The sequence below is a fragment of the Poecilia latipinna genome, unplaced genomic scaffold, assembly GCF_001443285.1.
Source record: "Poecilia latipinna isolate Pla-1442-1.1 unplaced genomic scaffold, P_latipinna-1.0 Scaffold17, whole genome shotgun sequence".
Lineage (NCBI taxonomy): Eukaryota > Metazoa > Chordata > Actinopteri > Cyprinodontiformes > Poeciliidae > Poecilia > Poecilia latipinna.
This window is the reverse complement of record NW_015112633.1, coordinates 733,826-757,589: the sequence shown is the minus strand read 5'-3', so window position 1 is coordinate 757,589 and position 23,764 is coordinate 733,826. Positions and strand designations below refer to the sequence as shown.

Sequence of the window (23,764 nt, the reverse complement as noted above, 5' to 3'; positions counted from 1 at the left end):
AAATAAATATAAATTTTAACACTGGATCTAAAAAGTGTACACATCCCGATTAAAATGGTAAGTTGTACAAACAACAACAATAAACAATTTCTCATTTTTCCCACCTTAATTGTGAGATATATGTCAGAGGCTTCTTCAAATTCGCTGTAATACAGACTGCTACAGGAGATCTTCCCTGCCCACAGCATCACCATTTACTCTAACTACTTCAAGAGTTTTGAAGTAATATGAGTTATCACAACCTTTAATATCCCTTTGGGATCAATGGTGTTTTTGAATTTGAACTGAAAATTCTGATTAATTAAACTGAAAAAAAAAAAAAAACAAATGTGTCAGGTGGAACATGTAAAACATGGTTACATGGTTGTTAAGTATGAATACTTTGCAGTTCAGCGTCATAAGATTTTTTCAAATTGCATCCCTTGGATAAATTGATTCTTTTGCAGAAAGGGTGAAGAAATGTAAAATATTTAAACCTTTAACTTTTTCTCCACTGCAGATATGTTAATTTTTCAGTTAAATTGTACAGGATTTATCTGACTTATACTTCACGAAACTCCTCACATTTTAACAGTGTACACTTTTGAGATTTGCTATATCCATACATGTACATGTAAACAATAAGAAAAATATTGTATATATAAACATTCTCCAAACCTTAATTAAAAGGAATTTGTCCAAATTCCTTTAATCTGAGAGAAAAAGGCAGGTTGGTGTCAATCTTTAGATATTAAGAAACTTCTCTCATGGATGATCAAACATATATAAATACAAGCATAACCGCTCAACTTTTATTTCTATACTTTTATCAAACCAACTCTATTAAAACTTCTGTTCATATCTTTGTTCATATTGGTTGCCTTTAAACACTTAAAGTTGCTGCACAACACAATTAAGCCAAACGCTTCTTCAACAGAACCCTGATATAAGCATTACTCAAACATTTTTTTTTTAAAATGACACTCAGCCTAAACAAATGAGAGTCATTTTCATCACAGCATGTTTGGTCTCATTTCTTGACTTAAAGCAGACCTGGAAACTGTGGTGAGTATGCATCCAAAGTGAAACGTCAATTCCACGAAGGAGAATAAAAGTTTGTTGCACAGAAAACAGAATGAAAGCATTCCTTTTGAATTAAGAGTTTTTTTCATTCAGTCACTCAAGTGTAAGACTAACATCGAGTTTTAGTTTGAAACATTAACCAACAGGCAGAAGGTCCAGGCAACATTTGGCAATCATCCACATTTTGATTTGACACTGAAGCACAATCTCAAACTATGGTGGGAAAGAGGTGAAAGTTTTAAAGCACATTTTTATCAAAGGCATATCCAAGGTTTGATGAACAAAAAAACACTCAAAGTAACTCGCGAGGCTTGAAATGTTTTTAAGACTGTCCGTGCAATTATCACTTTTCATTTTTATTGCAGGATTCATCTCCTTAACCCTCTGCTTATGTCACACCAATACTCTCGTCTTTTTCTGTCCTTTTTCCTTCTCTGACAAATAAACTTTCCTCATTAGGACTCCAAGAAGTGCTGAAACAAAATGCATCCTCCAAACTTTTCTGAGAAAAGAGGAACACTGACATTGCTGATTGCATATCCATGCAGTCTTTCCAACAATTTGGTAGGTGGTCGATGTAAGTTTGCTTATGCTTAATTGAAGATCCAATTAATCTCTAGTCTGATTTACACTTATCAACACTATGAAGGACATCAAAAATCATTATGCTGAAACAGTAGAACTGGAAGCTGAAGCTTCTCCATCTTCAAGGACATGACTTCGTTGTCAGGCACCAACCCAGAAGTGTGCACTGATCCATTATCGACAAGAAGAGCTGAAGCACTTCCATCGTTGCTGGACAGAGCTGTTGTTGCTGAGTTCCTATTTCTTTGAAGAAAAGGATCAGACTCTTCAGCTCTTCATTTGACCATATTGTCCTGTTGAAACCGTATGAGTCAGTAGAGTCCAGTCATTTCAGCAGCGGGAGCCATAGCTGTCGTCTTTCTCCAGCGTTATGATGAGTTTGGGTTCCAGGCTGGAATCTGTTCCCGGGTAAAGGTGGTTCTGGTTGGTGCTGCAGAACATGTTACAGCTGGGGTTTTGACTCTGGTAGTAGCTCTCTGTATCTTGCTGATAGGCTGGCTGGTTGTTGTGGTACATCACCGAATGGTGGTGATGATGGTGGTGGTGGTGGCCAGTGTTTGACTTCCTGCTCATCCAGTGGCGGCGTTGGCAGCAGAGAACCATAACCACAGTCAGACCTATCAACAGCAGGAAGGCGCTGCCTCCCATCAACACATAGTACCAGTAGGCAGGGATCGGATGCACCTTCACTGCGTCTACAGTGGGCCTCATCCCAGATATGGCACCCCCTGGAGGGCAGGAGGAAACATTACTGATTGGCTCAGTGGAGAAGTGAGGCAGGCATGCAGACTGCATTGAAGAGTTTAAAGCTGGAGATTGACTGTTTATCTGGACATGACAGATGTTTATCTGGACATGGCAGATCTGACAAGCTTTTAATTTCTCTGCATGCTTACAGCTGGATGCATCTCCTATAATACAGTATCAATATTATATGATTTATAGCTCTGGAAAAGCTGGATATTATTTCCATAAATCCAGCATAGGCACACATCATTCTGCTTAAAAAGACTGATCACCTGAATCCAACAGCAATCTAAAAGCGCATGCCAAGATGCAGAGAAAGCTCTGATTTAACTAAATATTGATTTCTGAGCTCTTGTAATGTTTAAATATCAATGTGTTGTTTTGTTTAAACATGATTTTTTTTTTTTTACTTTATTCTTTGGAAATGCTATCCTTTTGTGTCCTTGACCAATTTATGTTTATTTGCAAAACAAAAAAGAAAAAAAAAATCAATCACTGTATTTTTATTTGGGAGACATGCCAGTAGTTTACAGAACAAATCATTTCATTTTATTTGCGCATACATTTTGAAACCTCAAACAAAATCAATACCACAACAACAAAAAAATCTATTTAAAAATTAAATATGTCTAGACTTCTTTGTGGTCTGAAGTTCATAAAATTTTAATGTTAGATAAACCTACTAAGAATATGCATAGATGTTCTTTCCTTGGAATTATTTTAATCATAGTATTACACAGCAAATATAATATAATATAATATAATATAATATAATATAATATAATGTGTATTTAAATTATTGAGGGAACAAAATAGAACTAGAGACGAATAAAAGCTGTACTTATATAGTGTATTATCAGTTTTTGATGTTTTTATAAAATAACATAAAATGTTACAAAAATGTAATGAAGTAAGATAGAAAATAACATAAAGCAGAGCTAATTGAACTTAAATTCCCAAGAGTACAAACGAGTTGTAGATTTTTTAAACTATATGGTTTATTTCATCATGTTGGATTTTATTGCTGACTGATGGTGTTGTTTTTATTGGTGTTCCTTGATCTGCTGAAATGTCCAGAACAAAATAGACTCAAGTAAAAGTAAAAATATAAAAACGACACTGAAACAATAGATTTTAGATTTTCCAGATGTTAAAATACACGTTTTTTTTTGTTCAAATCATTGTTCAGACTGCCTCACCCATCTGCTCTGTTTCACTGAGTGCACTATACCTGCAAGTGAAACACTGACTACTCATGCATACTTTACATAGCCAAAGTCTAATACTCCTACAAGCAACATAAATATGCATGAGTACTGAAAGCTTGAGATCCCTAGGAGCGGTGTTGGTCAGAAAGGATAAAACCTTTGATGGTTTTCACTGAATATCACTTAAAATCAGGCAGAAACACACTCATCTTTAAATTTCAGCTACATTGTCTAAGATCTACACAGCCAGAAACGTTTTATCTTGATTGATGCAAACATCACAAGCATCTGCTGCACATTGACACGCAAAGGCCCAAGTTATGCGCTCAAACTGAACCAGAGAACGCAAACGATTTATTTGGGTCCGGCTAAGCAAAAAATGTGGAACGCTAAGCCTTGATGGAGTTGTTTTGTTCTGTTTTGTGGGGGTCAAGAGTAACTAAATTCGGGTGGCGAGAAAGAGAGAACAAAATTGCAGGGTTGGGGGAAGGATAAGAGAGAAGGTATTACTGGAGGAGAGAATGGGAAGAAACAGAGAGGGGTCGGTAGAAAGTGAGACCGCAGAAGGGTGGGAGGGTAAAGAAGTGGAGGGAAAGAGCTAATCCTGCCATGATATCTTTAATCCTGCATTAAAGGGCTTGACTGAAACTTCAATACTCTGTCAACTCACTGTGAGAGGAACCTGCTGTGAGAATGAAGTTGTTGTGGAGAGAAATAGAGAGCGACAGAAAGAAACAGAGAGAAATGAAGCACATGAGCAGGAAAAAAAGAGAAAGAGAGCTCAGACGAGCAACAACTAGCCAGGGATCAGAAAGGAAAGAGAAATAATGAAAAGATGGAGCGGGATAGAGAATCACAAGGAAACCAGTCGACTTCATTTAGACTTTATCTTAAAGTTCAGATACGCTATTTAAGAGTTTACTGTGATAGTAAAGCTGCTCTCAGTGAGGTCTGGACTCAAAATTGCTTTGTGGTGAACAAAGAGACAATTTTAAGGGGGGAAAAAAAACGTCTGTTTTGGTATCGGAGTCCTAGACTAAACTGAAGTCCCAATACCTATTCTCAGTGTATTGTCTGTGATTTCATGTCAAGCACAAACAGTAGTGACATTTTACACTGTCTGGGTTTTTAAATAAAGGCTTATTTACGTGGATACAAGTAGCAAAGCCATATTAGAAGCTATGCACATTTTTTTCACTCTTTAAAATGATATTCAGATTGAAAGGCTATATTGTCCACTCCAGGTCTGTGCTCGTGCTCAGACACACTGTAAATATATAGTAACCATAGTAACCCAGACAAATAGCCATTAAATTGGTAATAAATTTATAAAGCAGGAAAATCACTTCTTCTGCAGGTTTTCTGTGCGTGTGATTATCTGTAATTGCTCTAAATTTGATCATCAACAAGTCATACTAAAACTGAGTAGACATATTATCATTACCTTGTGTTTAGCTAGGCTATGGTTAGCATGTTTACCTGGTACAGGCAACAGTTGCCAGAAATGGTTTAAGCTAGGGGAAACACGTGAGTTTACTGAATATTGACGGATCACATACATCTCTAGAAACAAACAAAAAAAATTGTTTTACCAAAGTCCATCTGGAAACAATGGACACCAAACCAAACCAAACATGTTTGGTTTGGTGGCCAACAAACTCAATCTAATACTATTGATAAAATGTAGCCTATTATCTTAGTTTACGCTTATGCTACTTTGTTGTAAACGTCATATAGCCATGATTTTCATCAAATTTGGTTTTGGTGCCGACACTATTCCTTAATGAACTGGACCTGTATTTGAAAAATCCTGATGGGAACATGCTTAATTTGTATTTTTAATTTAAAAAATGTGCTTCAGATCCCATTTGTAAAACAGAAAATAGTTGTAATATAGTTAAGAGCAGAAACCATATTTGATTTACAAAGCATAATATCTTGATTGAGTTGACTGTAAATGCGGCAGAAATAATTTAAGCCTCACTTCCCACTAATACCGACACAGTAATGAATATCAATGGGGAAAAAAAAACCTGGCACATTGTAAAGATTTACAATAATGGATGGGTCATATTTTAACAAGCATCTCAAGGGAGGCTTTTAATCCTTGTTTCTGGCATTTAGTTCCATAAGAACTACAACATAGAACCTGCACTGCCATTAAAACAGGAGTCATATGATCACTGTCCAGGAATTAACTGTAAAAAGCTCAGCGAGGATTAGGTGAAATACTTGCGCTATGACTCAGCTGACTTGAGCTGTCTCTCGGTTTTTACTATTTTTGGGATTGTATCTGGATGTAGGAAATGCGAGTCAGTTCTGCTTACGCAGGCCAAATACTCTGACTTTGAATGTGTATTTTACCCTTGAATATACAAAATGTACAACTAAGCGCCAGTTCTGACATTCTACTCGGAGGGTTCGGATATGTTTTAACATCACGGTCAGCTCTCTAAACAACCGAACACGCAAAGCCAGTGGATCACGTCCCAAACCCAGACTTTGAAAACAAGAAATCCGGGAGCATAATCTGCCTAAGCCTTTTATCTCCTCTCAGGCTGGGCTATTTGAGGCTGAAGGAGCAACACTCAAAGAGAAAAAAAAATGAGGAAAAAGAGAAGAGAAGGAGAAGTTGGATGGTGAACAGCTCTGCATTTTATTCAGGTGAGATCAGGGACTTTTTTTTTAGAACCAGTAACAAAGCAAGACCTTTAGGAGAAAGAAATTAGAGAGCATAGAAAGAAAAAGATGAGGGAATTAATATAAAATGAGTGATAAGACAGGGAGAGTGAAAAAGTAGAAGTGAAGCTGATGGTGTGAAAAAAAAATCTTACTTCCTCTGTGACCATAAAATAAGCTTTATGACGATATTTGGGTGTAAATAGAGGCACTTCTCTTAATCCCATTAATCATTCAAAAGTAATTTATACTGTGAGGTCTTGAAAGTTAACACGTTTCTTTGAAGAAACCCATTTTGCAGCACAGAGTACTGCTATATTTAACTCGACCGCAAACACACCTTTATGTCATAATAAAAACTGTGCATCACCAAAAGCATCACCCCACCATGCAGAGCCTCATGCAAAAGATCCATTCAATCAACCTTCATCATTCTTTCTTTATGATCAATGTATCAAATTCCAGCTGTCAAACATCCCCAACTCCTTTTAAAAGGGCTTATTATGTCAATTATGTTACACATATTGCAACAACTACAATACAAAAATAGTTTTCTTTCTCAGATTTGGTTGGAAAAAAAATCCACGTAAACAATGTCACATATAGTAAAATATTTTTTGTTTTTGTCATAGCAGTCTGTTCAGTCTTATTTTGGAGAATTAAGGAGATTTTGTGGGGCTGTCATTACCTAATGTGAGTCGCTGTTAAGCTAACAGAAATGTGAAAGTTTTATTTATTTATTTATTTATTTTTGTCCAGTTGAGGTCAGAGGTGAGTAAATGAGTCCTATTGAAATGCAGTTAGCCATATTCAGGCTTAAACCTAACATATTTATGGATTTGTCAGTGGACCATAACTCCAAGTCATACTGTATTTGCAGATTTTTTTTCACCCAGGACAGAAAATACAGCTTTGGAAGCTAAAATAACTAGATATACTATTGGCTGGCATTTGCAAATCAGCCAATCCAGGAGCACACTTCATTTTCTTTAGCATTGACTAGCTGCGCCTCCCACATCCCCACCAAGACCAGATTTTCGCTATTCAAGGGTTTCACTGCATATCTATGTACTTTGAATATCTTTCCATATCCTCTACATCTTTGAATATGTTTTTTTTAATTGTGCTTCCTGTTTTATGATGATATTTTAAGGTACATTTGGTGTTTGAGGAGTAATAAGGAGTTTTAGAGGGTGTTTCAGCGCGTCGCTGGTGGTTGTGGTCCATAACCTGTGCTGATTGCATGTGTTGGCATCTAATTTAAGGTGCTAGCACAGAGTTGACTCACAATGGGAAATTACTTCTCCTGCATGACTCAGTTCAGACAGCAACTAAGTCCAAAAAACAGCATTAAAATGTTTATCTTCAGTAAATTTGCATTATTTAAGGCAAATGCTATGTACTTGGTAGTGAGAACTTGACGTTACCCATAGCTTAACATCTTCTATTTGAAAGTCAGAAAACCTGATTTGATTTTATGCTGAACTAGTTACTACTGCAGAACAAGCGCAACAGGATGATTATGTCCAACTCCAAATGAACATTATGTTATTGCTTTTATCATGTGGAAGCCATAATGTTATTGGATTTATTAGGGATTCATTAGGGGCCCCTGACTTTCCAAACTGGACTTAAATAGCAGATGTTCCTACTTCATATCGGTGCAACTCACCTTTTTAATCACAGAAAATAACCACAAAAATGTACTTTCTTGTAACACTTTGGATAGTGTGTGGCAGTAAGTTACTTGAACAAATGGGCACAGCACCGAAAAGGTCCTTGGCAGAAAGTTAATCACCAAAGTAATGTTGTTTGGTTGTCTTTTCTCCAAGCAGTCAGAGTAGGTCATTCATCAGAAATCCCTCATTAAACTACTAGAAAAGTGCTGACTGCTGTCTTTTGCAGGCAACTACACATTAGTACTCAATTCACACCATCTTAAGAAATCAAAATCCCTACAAACTCTTGGGAATTGAGTCGAGCTGTTGAGACTTGTTCAGTGAGATTCCCCACGGTTTAAAACTGTTGCTCTGGGCCAGTGCAATGCTACAGGCTGAGCTTAGCATCAAGCAGGAAGCACAGACAGATTGGCGAAGGATGTACAAATGCACAAGAAGCAGAACTTACTAGGAATGCCTGAAGTTAAAGCAGGGAGGGGCTCTGCAAAAGAGAAAGAAGGAAACGGGAGAAATGTTACCAGAAATGTTAATAAAAACTAATTACCAAATGTAATTTATATCCATTTGTGCAGAATATTTAATCTAAAACTTTCCTTTACAACATGGATTTCAAATATGTGAATGTATAACTCATAATTTAGGGCTCTCTTACTGCAAATTAGATTTCAGAGGATGCAAACTTTATTAAAATAGGAACTGTATGAAAAGGTACGACAGTGTATGAGGGTCATTGTAGATTGAAAAAAGGGGGTAAATTTCTGCCAGAAAAATTCAGAAACTTTTAAAATAATCTCAGAAATCTTTTTCTAGAAAAAAAATATAATTTTCTAAGTTTGAAAAGTCAATAATTTGCTAGAAAATACTCCAAATTCCTTAGATTAATTTCAGAAATATTGAAATATTTGAGAAAAAAATAATAATTTCTTAGTTGTTTTCTGGAAAGTGTCTGAGATTTATTTTCTATATACAATAGTCCTAATATGCCCGTCATACGAGGAGTTTTTCTCGTAAAAAAGAGAGAAACTGCAGCTACTTTTTCTATTTTCTCACCGATCTCGCTCTTCCTAGTTCCTTCTATCTCATGACCTCATTTCTTACTGTTTCCTAAACACAGTTCTAGTGTCAGCAAGCATGCTGACAAGTACAAGACAGGAAATGGATGAAGATGGGGTGAAAAGGTTACGGGACAGTGTGAATAGAAAGGAAGAGGAGGACTGGGAAGTAAGGATGGTCAAAGGTTCATGGGAACATGACCTGAAATTTGCTGCTGTTTATTATTTGCTGGAGGTTATCAAAGTGAGAAACGGAAAAAATAAAGATCATACAGGCAAAGGGAGAGATGAGATATGATTAAAAAAGTAGAAAATTGGTGGACAAACTCAGGTCATACTGTAAGGTTCACTCCAAAAAATGTGGGATTGTATATATATATCATTTGAAAAAAGTGATTGGAGTGTGGTAACAGCCACAGATCTCACAGTTTTTAACAGTTTGGCTTCTGTCTGTTTGTATGCAATTATGCATTATTTCTAGTCATTTCTCTGAAATCTGTATGGTTACACAAACTGTGAGCATAAACTTAGTTTTGCTGCATGATGTCTGACAAGTTGGGGAAGATGACTTCAGATGTTAGGGGTGGATAAAAACGTAGACAATGAGGGTGAGAAGGAAGGAAGGAAGACGCAACAGGATGGGATGGCACAGGAAAAGATAGAGGGAGATATAATGAAAAATTGATTAAAATCCATGCCCAAAGGTCGTTTGCTGCTACGTTCATTTCTTATTTATATGCATTTTTTTCTCGTTTTGACACATGCAAGTGCAAATTAGATCAGTTTTATTAACATTCACCCTTTTTCATCCAGATCCCAGGTAAACACAGAACAAACAAATACCGCCATATGGGACAGACTTGTGACTTACGTGCACACTGCCCCAGTTCGATGTTGTTGCTCATGTGGATGTTGTCTATCCTGATGTGGCCTCTAGTTGGGTGATCAAAAAACCCTTCAAACACCACCTGTGCCAGAAAAAATGGTCTTATCAGGAGGAATTTGTTTATTATTTCCAAAAAACACATAATAAAAAGAGTCATCCTATAATTTTTTTTAATCCAAAGCTTATAATGACTGGAAAATTGTCAACATCTGCCTACCTGATACTCTCTGGGACTTTCGGGAAGGACGGTCCGGCCCTCTCTCCAGTGTGGCCCCTGCTCGCCTTTTAGTGCCCATAGGAGGGTCTCCACCTGTTCGCTGTCCCTCAGCAGGACCCGTAGAGTCCCCTGCGCCTCCCCCTGGAGCTGGTAGTAGAAGAGAAGGCAGAGAGAACCTCGTTCTGGCCCTACTTCGGGGCTCAGCAGTCTGGCCTTCTTGCGCTGGGTGTGGCTGCCTGCATCCAGGTGGAGGTAGTTCCCTGAAAAATCTGGAAGGAGAGAAACAGATGGTGTTTACATGATTTTAATCTTGTAGATTAGTTGAATTTTAGTAAAATAAATACAAGTAAATATGAGGTTAAGCCCTTGTTTGACTCGTCAGTGACCATAAGAAGGTGTTTTATTGTCTTTTACAACAGATAGTTTTAGTTACATTGTAACTTCAATAAAATTTCAGTTTTTAACATTGAAAATTGTTTTATTTTAATGGGCTCTGCTTTTTAAATGTACTAAAAGCATCAGAAAATGCACAGTTTTACTGATTGTACTGGTGTAGTTCAACTTTTTTATCGCTTTGATATAAACACAGCAGTATAACAGAGTTTTATTGAAACAATATTCATTAAAAAAATGTTTTGAGAACATTTTACTATATGTATATCTGCGTTCTTGTAGCAAGTTAAAGCATATAATTCAAGAAATTGTCACCACTGGGTAGTTTTACAGAATAGGTGCAATATGAACCATGATCATTACATTTTTGCACAAACTTGTTCTTAGATAATAAGATTTTAGTCTGTGCTGTTCTGCCTACTTTGAGCTCCTTTCAGAATGAGATGTTTTAGGGCTTCTTGTCACTTTAAATCCAAATAAGCTGCTGGCCACGCCCCAAAACATTTACACTTGCATGTGAAAATGCCTGCAAACAGATGCACAATTATACAACTGTCCATCTTTGAAAAGCAGAAGTAGAGCCTACTGCACAACCAACAAGAATACACCAAGTGGTTTATGAATAGTAAGTCTACAGTGAAACACTTGTCTTTTTCAGCAGCCATTGTACAGTGCATAACCAGCTGGCCAAACATGCTGGAGCTCTGATTAATTTGCTAGGTGACGACACTCAACAATCTCAACAATCGGGACGTTTTTGAAATGGTTCCTTTTCCAGACACAAAATCATGCCAAAAAAAAAAAAAAACATGCAAAAAGTTGATTTTGCATCTTAGGGTCTCCTTTAAATAAAGCCTAATCACAAACACAATGCTTTATAACAAAGTCATTCTGCCTTGAGACAGTTTTACTCTTTTTTTTTTAATTAATCTGTCCGTCTGTCCATCCACCCATCTCTCAGAATTACAAGAAACATTGAGCAGCTTTTGCAGCACTCTGTGCTCAATAAATAATGCATTAGATTTGAGGTAGCTCAGCTCTTCACTTGGAGGCATTGAGAAAAGGGGGACCTAAATTACCATTGCTCATTAAGTACACTTAGGGAAAAGTTGCAGTGTTTTTCTGTCGTTCCACGTTTGATCTTGGCTGACGTACAAAGGGAAGGAATTAATTAAAAACTCTCCATGGGAGAAACAGAGATGCGGAACTGGCTCTGAGGGAAAGAGGAAAAAAATCCTGTATCACTCGATGCTATCTTTGTACATGAGCGTTGGTCCCACTTTCAGTCTCCTTGTTTATGTTTACCTCTTTGTTAGTGTGTTTGGAGGTTTGTCCATCAATCACTGACTTGTTCTGAGCTCTATGCTAAAAGCATTTATTGCTGGTATAAGATGTGCATACATTTCTACACAAGGCTGAGTCTTCAAAAAGACAAGATCATAGACTAACATTTTACTTCTTGGCACATTGATGGGAAATTATCCACCTTGTCCTTAATGAAAGAATGTTGGTGTAAACTTCTTGTTATCCTTCTTTTCAAAGCATTTTGGAGCTGAAAATATTATAAGTCAAATAATCATGTCATTAGCAGAGGAGGTAATTCAGCCATTTGAATCAGATGTGTTGATCAGGGACACATCTAAAAGTTGCAAACATGATAGAAGTTGAACAGAGTCTTGGGTCATTCAGATTATGTTTTTTGAACAACGGGCTACTTCAACATACCTCCACAAAAAAAGGAGCATTTTTTCTGTGTATAGCCCAACGTGAGAAATTTCAGCACATTTCAAAAAAGAAATAAAATAACTTATGAGCTCTGTTCTGGTTGGCTTTTCTCTTTTAAATCCCCCCAAAAAAGGACTCTTAATGGCAGGGGCTGCCCATCAGATTTGCATACGCAGACAGCTTGCAGACGGGGTGCCACGCTAATGTTGCTGTAGAACAAGAATTAATGTCATGTTGCTGTCAAACAAGGAGACAGGGGTGCTGCTAAGTCAATTTCACATCATCACATAAACGTACAGGGAAGCACACACACACACACAGACACACACAGAGCGCAGCCCAGAGAGATAGGCGTTCGAGCTTTGCCTTGTGTCACGCTTCAGTTTTTTTATGAAGGAGCTGTCCAGTCAACCGTGAACTTGATGGTTTCAACAGATACGATTAAAACCTTGCTACGTAGCAAGGTCATATATGTGTGGGAAGGAAGTGAACCCACAAACTTTGAATGTTTAGTCATAGGTGTGGAGAGGTGTGTGGAGCATTGAAAGCTGCAAAAACCCAAAGTCCTACCAAGGACTTTTGGTCTAGTTTCTAGAGCAAACATTTTAGTGCACTTGAAATAAAACAAAACTTACAAATAACTTTGTAGAAAGACATAAGAGCTTGTTCAACTGGCAGATTATTTCACTATAATTACGTTTTCATCAATATTAAGGGATTATTAACTTGAACAAGCTCCCATTTCTTGTTGAAAAATTACTTGCAAGTCAGTTTTGTCTTATTTCAAGTGTACTAAGATATTTGCAATAGAAAGAAAACAAAAATACTTAGCAAGATTTTGTGTTTTTGCAGTGCATAGAGGTGAAGAGTAACAGTAACACTCCTGTCAAAGCCATCGACTCTTCTAACTGCCCTGGGCAATGTGCGTGCACCTTATAGATGTGTAAGCGTTATGATAACGTGAAAGTGTGATTGATAAAACAGTCTTAGTTATCCTCCTGCTCTTATTAAAGATGCACAGATGTGGAGAAAAGGAAAGCACCACTGAGGGATATGGAAGAGAGGTCAGCGAGGAGAGGAGAAGGCAATCTGACTGACGGAGAAAGAGGGCTGGAGGTGGAAAATGGAGAGAAAATGCTAAAATTATACTAAGCAATGTGAGTTGAAATGGAGGTGAAGAGCTTATAACAAAGGGATGGATTGAAGGAGGCATGGTGCCGTAAGGGGAACAAAGAGAAATGAGACGAGGACTGAGAACAGAGACAGTTTTATAAGAACATTAGAGGAAAGAAAAATATATGATAGTTAACAGGGGGAAAAAAGGGCAGAAAACCCAGATGAGTGTAAGGAACAAAGATATACCCATAGCAGCCACTTTATTAGCAAAGCTTTATCAGTATTTGACTGAACTCATTTTCCTCCAGAGCTTCTGTAGTTCTTCATGGCATGGGTATTTGAAGGTGCTTTTAACACTCCGATATTTTGGTCGATATCAACATCATAGTATCATACAGATTTTGACTAGTATTATTTGGCTGTGGAGACCATTGAAGTGCAGTGAACTCATCGTCATGTCTGTCAAAACACATTTAATCTGAGTTGTTTATCGTGGTGCATTATTCCGTTATTGTGCTCAGTTCCAACATCAAAACGTCTCCATTACTGTTTCCAGATAACAAAGTGCAACGAGTTTCTGCTGCAAACACCTGAAAGGCTATCCTTGCTAACTAGCAATTGAACAAGTGTACCTAATAAAGTGGCCAGAAGGTGCATAAAAGACTCAATACACAATGAGAGATAAAATATGTGCAAAGAGCAAATAAAAACAGTTGTGTTTGTGTGTTATATTTTGACAAAAAGAGGGGAAAAGAACAATACAGACAACTCAGTAAGTTGTCAACTCAGTAGGTTATAGGAGAGGAAGCTCTTTAAGCTAACATTTTTCTCCAGACTTTAATTAAGGCACTGTACACACTTTCAGGAAATCAAGAGAGAAATCCTTGCATCATGGTTGCTTCCAGTGGTTCCTCACAGCATTGGGATGTGTGATTTTTTTCCACCACACTTTGATGTTAATTAGCTCAAAAAAGCTTTGTTCTAAAAAAGGTTTAAGACTTGTTTAGAAATTGCCTGAAAAATGAGACGTTTCTTGAAGCTGCCTGCAAACAGCTTCGAGAGTTAAATATATTTTTGAATATTTCCGTATGGTTGAGTAACTATTAATTTTTAAGTTTTAAACCTGCATAGGATTCAAAAATTGCGAAGTCTACATGTTGTCTGTTATAAGTTACATGAAAAGTTAGATTTTCTCTTGTAATGATCTTTTGTTGTTGAAAAAAACCAGTGCAAACATGAAACGTGTCGCTGTTGTATTCCAATATCAAATACAATTTTGCTAGTCATCTTTTCCAGTGAAAACACTGTGATTAGGGTAAACAACAGGGCTCCGGAGGGTTCCCAATATGCTTAAGGCAACGCAGTCAAGCTGAGCCAGGTCTGGTTGGAAGTAGAAACAAAACACAAAAAAGAGAATGGCATTCACTGCTGATAACATGTTTAAGTCAAGTCTATGCATTTAAACATGGACAAAGCAGAGTCACAAATAGAGATATCACTTTGTGTGTGACAGAAAAAGTCAGAAATGTAAAAAAAAACTGTGAATTCCTGGGACACAATGTATGTTTTGCATGTGAAACATACATTGTTTTGAGATACTAAAATTAAGAGATGAAAAACCTAAGCATTTTTTGCCTTTGTAAGAGCTTTACTTTCACTTATTTTAAGGCATTTATTTTTCTTTATTGTACTCTAAACTGGAAGTAAGCAGATAGGCTTAACCCCTACTAATTTCTCTCATTTTAATCCCTCAAAGCGAGTCTGCTAAGTTTTTTGTTTTTGTCTTATTAGCTGTCACAAGTATTCACAGAGATTGATTGGCAAAGCTATGTGTTCATATGCAAAGCCATAAGCAGCAGTGATGAAAAAGTTGCTTCATTTAGACCTCATGCCTTAGCCACAGCAGGGATGCTGTAAATTATAAATAATCATAAGTAAAACTCAGTTTCATGAATTTAAACCTGCTCTAAATTATTCCTGTTTAGGTATCATGTCAGGGCTGTGTGTTGCTTTTCATGCTGATATTCGTCAGAGGTGTCGCTGTTCTTACTGTCTGATCCCAGCGACAGGTCCTGCCATGTCCCATGAGTGTTATGTCCATTTGAGCCGCCGCTGGCGCCGTGCAGGGTCCAGCTCACCCCTGAGTGCGGATCGGCCGACCAGCCGCACAAACTCTTCTCAAAGTCACACACGGCCGACAGGGATGGCGTCGTGGCTGTGAGTGGAAAAGGAAAGACGGATCATGAATAAATACAAACAGTGCAAAATCACCAAATGTCACCAAGCATTTTTGGTATTTCTAATGCAAATGTCTTAGTAGACTTAAAATAAGACAAAACTTACAAATAACTTTGTATGAAGATATAAGTCAGCAATCCCTTGTTCCACTCACAAATAATTTCACTTATCACATATAAAAACTGTCTTGTTTTAAGTGAAATAATCTGCCAGTGGAACTAGTACACATTTTATCAATTTGAAGGATTTATAATCTTAGAACAAGCTCCTACATCTACCTACATATACCTGAAATAAGACAACACTAGGAACAAGACCAAAAATACTTGGTAAGATTCTATGTTTTTAGTAGAGCATAAAGAAAAGAAACACTGAAAAAGAAGCAAAAAGAAACACAAAAATGATTAAAATTTTCTTTTTCTTTTTTAAGAAAGAAGGAAAGAAAGAAAGTTTGTAAAAATCTTTTTACACTTTCAGAATGTATTCTTTTCTGTTTTTTGCATGGCCGCGTGTTAGAAAATAAATGCAACATATTCTCTTTCATTCAGCACTATTGGATTTCTCTTGGGAGAGTTCAAAATGAAACTTTGCCTTTTCTTCTGTTTTGATTAAGCTGAGAGATTCTGTGTTTGTTTTAAAAAAATATCTTCACACATACAAAAGTAAGGGTAAAGGACAGACGAGAGTAAAAATGTAAATGCAAGAGAACATAATTCAGTCAGGAACTACTAACCTAACACTCATAAAATGAAAGAAGGCAATAAAAGCAAAGGTTGAGTGGCAAAGAAGTATAAAAAAGATTGAAAGAAAGAAAATGAGATGATAAATTATTCCAACTAAACGACGACCGCTGCAGATAAACTCCAGTGAGGCTACTTGCTTGACAGTCAGTTGACCTATAGCTGTGAAATGATACACCAGTGTGAGTCTGGCTGTGGGAGCTTATTTCCCCTCAAACACAGCTTCCTGTGGGACTCTGAATGTAACAGACTTCAAAGCCCAGAGGCTCTGTGGTGCACAGTGACATCATGCCTGCGACCTTAAGAGAGTAAGTGTGTGTTTTTATGGGTGTGGATGCGACACAGTTCGAACTAAATGCATGTGTAAGAAATCTGAACTTGTCGATGTGGTGATGCTTATGAGGAACACGGTGTGCTTACCCGATCTCATCGTAGGAGTCGTCTCCTCCAGTCGGGGCGTGGTGGTGCTCACCGTAACCGTGGTGATTTCTGTCAGGAAACGATACATTTATCAATACAGACCCAAAAGCATGAGGGAAAGATTTCAAAACTATAACACTTTCACTCTGTGAGCTGATGTTTTCACTTACAATGCTGACATTTGTCTTGTATTTTTGTTTTTCTCACACTCGCATGTTTCAGATCAAACATATGGTAATGATATCTCATTTATTATAGGAAAATAACTCTCAAAACAAACTAGGCTGATGGCAATTGTTAACGTCAACAGTGGCACGGCCAGTTATGGTTTAAGGAGTCATTAGTTTCACACATAAAGCCAGGCTGGTTCGATTTCTTCTACATAATTAATCATTTTAAAACCGTCCAAACCTCTGGTTCTAATAAACCCTTTTTTACCGTTACCTATGACTCTTAAAACCTCCTTGAATCCTCAGGCATTTCTCCCCCACACACACATGAACTCACACCACAGACCAAGAAGTTAGTGTCTTTTTATTGACGTAATGGAACAGAAGATTTCTGGCTTGTGTGGCGAAAACACCAGAAGCTTCTCACCAAATTAGTCTCTGAATCTGCTCCTGCCTTTTACGTTATTTCATCCCTCCCTTCGACTCCTCAAACATTCTGCTGAGCACACCTAATCTGTCTCTACAAAAAAAAAAAAACATCGCTAACCCCCCTGAAAAATTGTTGCTTCTGCACATATAAACAAAGATTTTGCCACACACACATGCACGTACACACGCTGAATGAAGGCTTTTTTTTGCCTCTCTGCCATCAAAATATAGAAGTGAAATCCTATCTAAGTGTTGTTTCTGTTTTACTACAGCTGCAATTTTCTTCTTCATAACTCCTTCTCTCACTCTCCTCCTGCCACCTCTCCTTGAGTTATATTTTGATTTCCACTGCCTGCTTTGCTTTCATATGCCCACAAATCTCTTTCTCTCGTGTTTCTCATTTCTCTTCTTTCCACAATCTCTTGTTCCCTTCTGGAACCACCAGGGTTTTCTATGGAAAACTTTTTTTTTTTTACCCCTTTTTTTTTTTTTTGACCGCCCCTCGGTAAATCTATGGCTGCTGTTGATTTACCTCTTGTTGGGTTGTGGTGCAAGTTATGTAAGTTTTGAATTCTGTTTTTGTGTGCTTAAATCTTGATAAAATATTGTACATGCTACTCCTGATAGATGTCAAAAGTACATTACCTTACAAGATGTTTATGCCCTTTGAGCTTTTCTATATTTTGTCATGTTATGAACCACATGTTTTAATGCATTTTATTTGGATTTTAACATGATGTGGATTTCTTTAGGAGTATCTGGGAAAAACGGATGTAAACAAATGTGCAGGACAGTTTCCATAATTTTGAAACGTATAATTAAAAAAAAAACAAAAAAAAAAACGTCCGTCTATCAATTGTCTACTACTTTATGTTGGATTATTAGGCCACCTCTGGTATCCTCCATGTTCTAGATGTTCTTCTGGCTTAACAAGCCTAAAGCAAATGAAGGGACCATTACGAGTTTGCATCACATTTTGATGATATACTGAGGAAGTAGTTGAGCGCTGTTGGTGCAGGTAAATGATCAAAACATGCAGGAAACCAACTCTTGAGTACTGGATTTTTGAAAGCAACTTGTGGTATTTTGGGTTTTTAGCATAAATGGGACTAAATAGAAAATGTATGTCACACTTTTTACATTTTAATTTACTAAAACTTTTGAAAAACACACAGAATTTTCAATCCACCTCACAGTTGCACACACTTCTGTTGGACTGACAAGTTCCAATAAAAAGCATTAGCTAAAACGTCGGAGAGACATAAACACTATTTTAAGGCAAAATAAATAAACAATGCTGCACAGATAAAACGTGTATATTTAAAGTCGGGGTCTTATCTGCTGACATGAAGCTGTTTTAATCATGTGCCCTTTACTTGCTGTAATTAGCCCCTCCCCCAGTAGGAGACAGGAAGGCTTAAGAAAAGGATACATGACCCATTTCACCTCACAGAACCATTTTCCTAATTAGTGACCACACACAGCTTCCGGAAGGCTCCTCTATCCGCTTCCATCTTTCTTTCACCTGTCAAATCCAGTTTTGAACTCTGTCTCTGCTATCCGCCCCTTTTACTTCCTCTATTGCTCATTGGCTCCATCATCTATCCCCTCACCCTCTTTCTATCCTCTCTGTGATTACTGTAAAGGTCAACTAAGTCATTTTAAGAGGTGACTTCAATATTTTTTAACATTATTAGGCAGGCTACTATATGAAATATTTTTGTTTAAATTTTTTCTTCTGAAACTACAAGCAGGAAATATTTATTGACGCATGACAAAAAAGAAGAAATGTTTAAATGGGTCAGTATGATCAGCTACAGAGATGGGCCTTTAGTGTTTGACTCACTTGTGTATGGAAAACAAACACACACACTAAACCCTAAGAAGCAGAAAGTGTCACAGGCACATTGGCTCATTGTAAAGCTGCTGACTGAGCAGGGTGAAACAGAAACAGAAAAATCTGTTCAATTATGGAAAGAGCTCTGGGTGTAAATCTACCTGTGTCAGCCTAAATAACGACTGGTGGAGCACCGAGTGACTGTGTGTTTGTGGGGGAGACGGAGAACGTTCTTGCTACTCAATTACTTTCAGTATGGTAATATTTACCAAATGCATTTGCATCCATTATTACATTATTGGTTGCTGCAGATCTAAATCACTTCACTGATAATTGTGTTCATTAGCAGCAGTGGACAGCTCACCATGCCATACAGTTGTCTCACCATATTAGGCCACATCAAGACTCAAGCAGCAAAAAATGAAATGTGTTGTTTTTACCTTAAAGGAGACATATTATGCTTCAAGTTAGGATAAGTCTATGAACTATACACAACACGTTTATTACATTTTTTGTACAAAATCATTCTTAGATAATCAGATTTTAGTTCGATCAGTTCTGCCGACTTTGAGCTCCTTTCAGAATGAGCTGTAAACCAAGCTTGGCAATGGCATAAGAACATGCTATTCATGTAAAGGCTATCTGTGTGAGATATATGTTTGTCTTCATTAATCAGGAAATAACAGGAAAACACATGTTGACCTAAATTTTCCTATTTTCCAACTAGAGTAACAACTTTAACACAACTTTTTACCAACTTCTAAACTTGTTTTAAACAACTGGATCTATGGCTTAAAAAAAAAAAAAAAAAAAAAAAAAAACTAATTTATTTAAAACAAACAAACAAACAAACAAACAAACAAACAAACAAAAACTTCTAAGTTTACTACAGTTTTTTTTTTGGAGGTATGCAACAAAATTAAACTTTCTGTCTTTTATTAGAATTGTGTGCTTTGGTTAAATGAGATTGAGCTTTTTGGCAACTAATATTCCAGGTGGGTTTGGATTGAAACAAAGCTCCACTGTTTAGTGTAGCGAAGAATCTGTGATGCTGTGGGCCTGTTTCTGTTCCTGGTTGCATTGCATTATGCAGTGGTTTTGAAAATCTTGTATACTCTGATTCTTTCTGAAAACTGAAACTTATCAATGCATCTTACAACCAGATGTTAATCAGAAACATACAGCCAACTGAAGAGAAACGGATCCCTACACACAAAATAATGTGTCTTCCAAGGTATGGTTTTCCCCAGACATAAATAACAAAACCTGTGGGATCAGCTGAAGAGGAGAGATGTTGAGAGAGTATTCACGACTATAAAAAATTGAGAGATTGTCCAAAGAGAAATGGTGAAAGATCTGTCCCCTCTTTACGGTGGCCTGTTAAAAAATCATGGCAAAAATGGGGAAGTGCAAACTAGTAAACAACAGTTAATATCATAGGAAGAGTGCAGTAGCTGTGCTAAAAATATATATGTAGCTTTACAAACTTTGAAAAACTTATGTACAGTTAAACTTTGTGCCACATTTGGAGGCACACAACGCAGAACATTAGTTTTTTAGAGACAGGAAACTTGGAAAATAGTGAGAACATTTATAGTTATGGCACTATAGGGAGCAGAGCATTTAAGTGTTAAAGTATTACATTAAATTCGAGGTGATGGTGGAAAACCTGAGTGTTATGCTGGATGAAAATCATGGCGGTAGTCTGAATGGCAAATCAGACAACTGCTCCTAAAAAGCAGATCTGCAGGTTAGATCTGCAGGTTTGAGTCACATGAAACTTAAAGTACCAGACAAAATCACGACTCCTGCTTTGGTGGTTGAGTGGTTGAGAAAATGAGTTCTTCATGACAAAGACGAAGCTTTTTCAAAGGCTAATTGCCAAAGTATCTTATTGTAGAACAAAAAGACAATGAAAAACCTAAGCTTTTTCATTGTCCACAGTATGCTGTGTTTAGTTGCAAGAACAATTTCTGTATCTAACCTAATAATAAGCATGTGACAGTGGTTCAAAAAGGCTGCAATAATGAAGCTTTAAGTGTGGCTAAAGGCAAAAAGCCGTGATCTTGACAGCAGAGATGCTAAAAGTGAGGAAGCTGTTTATGTCAGGAAACTACCGGCAGTGAATTGCTCATTAGCTCACAAAGTCTGTGATTGTAATTGTAGCCTTAAGTGTCAGGAGATGAGAGTTGATAAAAACGAGGCTTCTGGCAATGAATGGCTAAGAAAATCATCTTGGCTACAAAGGAAATGAGCTTAAGTGTGGAAAAAAAAAGTGAGTTAAGAGTGTCGTCAGGATATGGTGAAGAATGCAATAATAATTATTTAAAGTAACAGAGTTTCTCCAAGGTCTTCCCGAAACATATTTTCATAAAAGAGTATGTTTCTGAAACCCTCAAACATCTTAGACTGTGTAGTAAACTTACAACATGTAAGGTAATTTAGGTTCTGGTTCAAATTGTAAACGCAATGTTGGACAAATGACTTAGTTTCAGAAAAAAGAAAAAAAAAACATAAAACAATCATAATAATAGCAGTCTTAAAAGTAATGTAATAAAAAAAGCAATATTTTGGAGCGGTATTTGATTCACAGACTGACCAGAACTGGCCTCTCTGATTATAATGTAGGTTGGCTTGACATCAGTGCAGGCAGGCAGATGGTTTCACTTGTACATCCATTACTGAAGCTAATGGTGTCCCTCATGGGCTGCTCATAGGATCGCTTCTCTATAATTCTCCACATTAATAACGTGGACAGTGGTATCACCATTAAAAATGTGCATTTTGCCTTCAGTACAGTGAAATGAGTCTTTTGTTACCTAAAGCTTATTTCAAACTCTGAGAAATTGTAAATTTAAGTCACGTTTACAAGCTTTCAGTTTACAGATTGAGAATGTCTCTCAGTTCATATATCTGAGAATATATTCAGATGTCATTGAAAATGCCAGGTGGTCAAGAATAAACAACTTTTTAAGGGTCTTACTAAGGATGTAAAAAGTCTTCTATAAAATAAAATCTCTTCCTGGAACTTACAAACACAAGTCTGTCATCAGCGTAGACACTTTACCTTTCAGGCTACGTTCAGCTATGTTGAGCCAGAGTTCGCATTATCGCAAAGGTGGATGTCTTCAATGTTTTTCTGTTTTATTTTGTCACTTTATATGTGCGTGCCATGTAGAAGCCACCATCATACACCCTTTGTGTTCAAAGCATAATTTCAGGCTTTGTTTAGGCTACACAAAGGAATTTCAGTTTTGTTTAACTTGCTTCACAGTACAGCTCTATTGAAAGGCATAAGAGCTTGACAGAAAGTCTCCATAATTCATTTACGTAATTTCCTCTCCAAATCAGGGAAAGTCCCATCAGAACACACTGTATATGATTTAATTTTTTTATGAGATATTAAAACAATCATAGATGGCTGCTTTAAAGGATGGAAAATGGAGAAAATAGGCAAATATCTGGGAAATTCCGTAAAGGCACGGCGACTCAAAGCGAAATATTTATTTTGGAAAAGTTTGATCTTTTTTGCACACAGACATGTATAAACAGAGGTAACCACAGTGAACCTTAGCCCAACTCTAAGTGCTTCCATGTGTAGTATCACATGAGGGGAAGAGAAGCAGCAGATCTGCTGGACTGTCCTGAAGTAAATCAACGATTGTTAGAGACGACTCGAAAAGCTTATCTGCTCTTGCTGGTTTAAATTCCATTCACTCAGCACCAAAACGTCCCGCTGCTGTGTCACTGCTGGAAAACAAATCTAAGCCAGGGGCAGAACGCAGCTGTCTTGTGTCACTGTACTGGCATGTTGGCGTACAACCTGGATCTTTGATTCTCTATTATCTTTCCTCTGTTTTTTGGAATGAACCTATTTCATGAGAGTCTGGCAGCATCCTTGGATCACTTTAACTTGTGTGGATATTATTTTTCAGTCCAGAAAATTGGAAGTATGTTAGCCTTTATCCAGATTTATATAAAAAAAATAAATCCTTCATTGAGATCTTTGTTTAAGTCTTTTGTCAAAACCGTAAATCCCCTAAAATATCTGCTTTTACAGCACTGCTCTCTTTGTATTATAAATAATAAAATGTCTGCAGCTCAATATACAACACTTATGACACTGGGAAGCTCCTTTAGAGCCAGACCGCAGCATCCTCAATGCACAAAGGAGGGCTAACATAGATCTTTCCTCCCTGCAGCTGTTAGACTGATAACCAGCATTGCTCTAAACAAACCAAATGAAAAACGAAAACAGATTCTAACAGCATAACGTCTCAGTGTTTAGGAAATATTCATCTGACCACAATTACTTGACAAGATTATCATTTATGCTGTTTTGCACAATCCACATTTTTGAACACTGGCTATTATTGCACAATACTAAATTCACAAATTATACTAGTATGTTTTTTAAATTAATTTTGTTTTTACTTAATTTTTTTTCATTATGTCTAATGTGTGTCTGTTGTGTGTTTCTATTTGCCTTTTGTACTGACTATGGCTCAGTTTGTAAAATTAATCAGGGACGTTTTGGACATGCTTAAAAAAACTGATTTAAAGTTGTTTTCTTTCTCGTAG

The 23,764-nt window shown here is 37.0% G+C and overlaps 1 protein-coding gene across 3 annotated transcripts in view; it reads right to left on the bottom strand.

Moving 5' to 3' along the window:
- The window catches only part of LOC106948550 (neuropilin-2-like), a 118,369-nt gene that overhangs the window by 12,175 nt on the left and 82,430 nt on the right, over positions 1–23,764 (bottom strand). For 2 of the 3 annotated variants that reach the window (XM_015034300.1, XM_015034316.1), the window contains exons 12-17: positions 16,748–16,816; positions 15,400–15,564; positions 10,116–10,384; positions 9,884–9,980; positions 8,409–8,441; positions 764–2,375 (exon numbers count right to left, since the gene is read on the bottom strand). In XM_015034300.1, the coding sequence (XP_014889786.1) occupies positions 1,978–2,375; positions 8,409–8,441; positions 9,884–9,980; positions 10,116–10,384; positions 15,400–15,564; positions 16,748–16,816 (1,031 nt within the window). In that variant the 3' untranslated portion in view covers positions 764–1,977. Of the gene's footprint in view, positions 1–763; positions 2,376–8,408; positions 8,442–9,883; positions 9,981–10,115; positions 10,385–15,399; positions 15,565–16,747; positions 16,817–23,764 lie in introns of those variants that run through there. The other variant, XM_015034308.1, reaches the window with a different exon arrangement.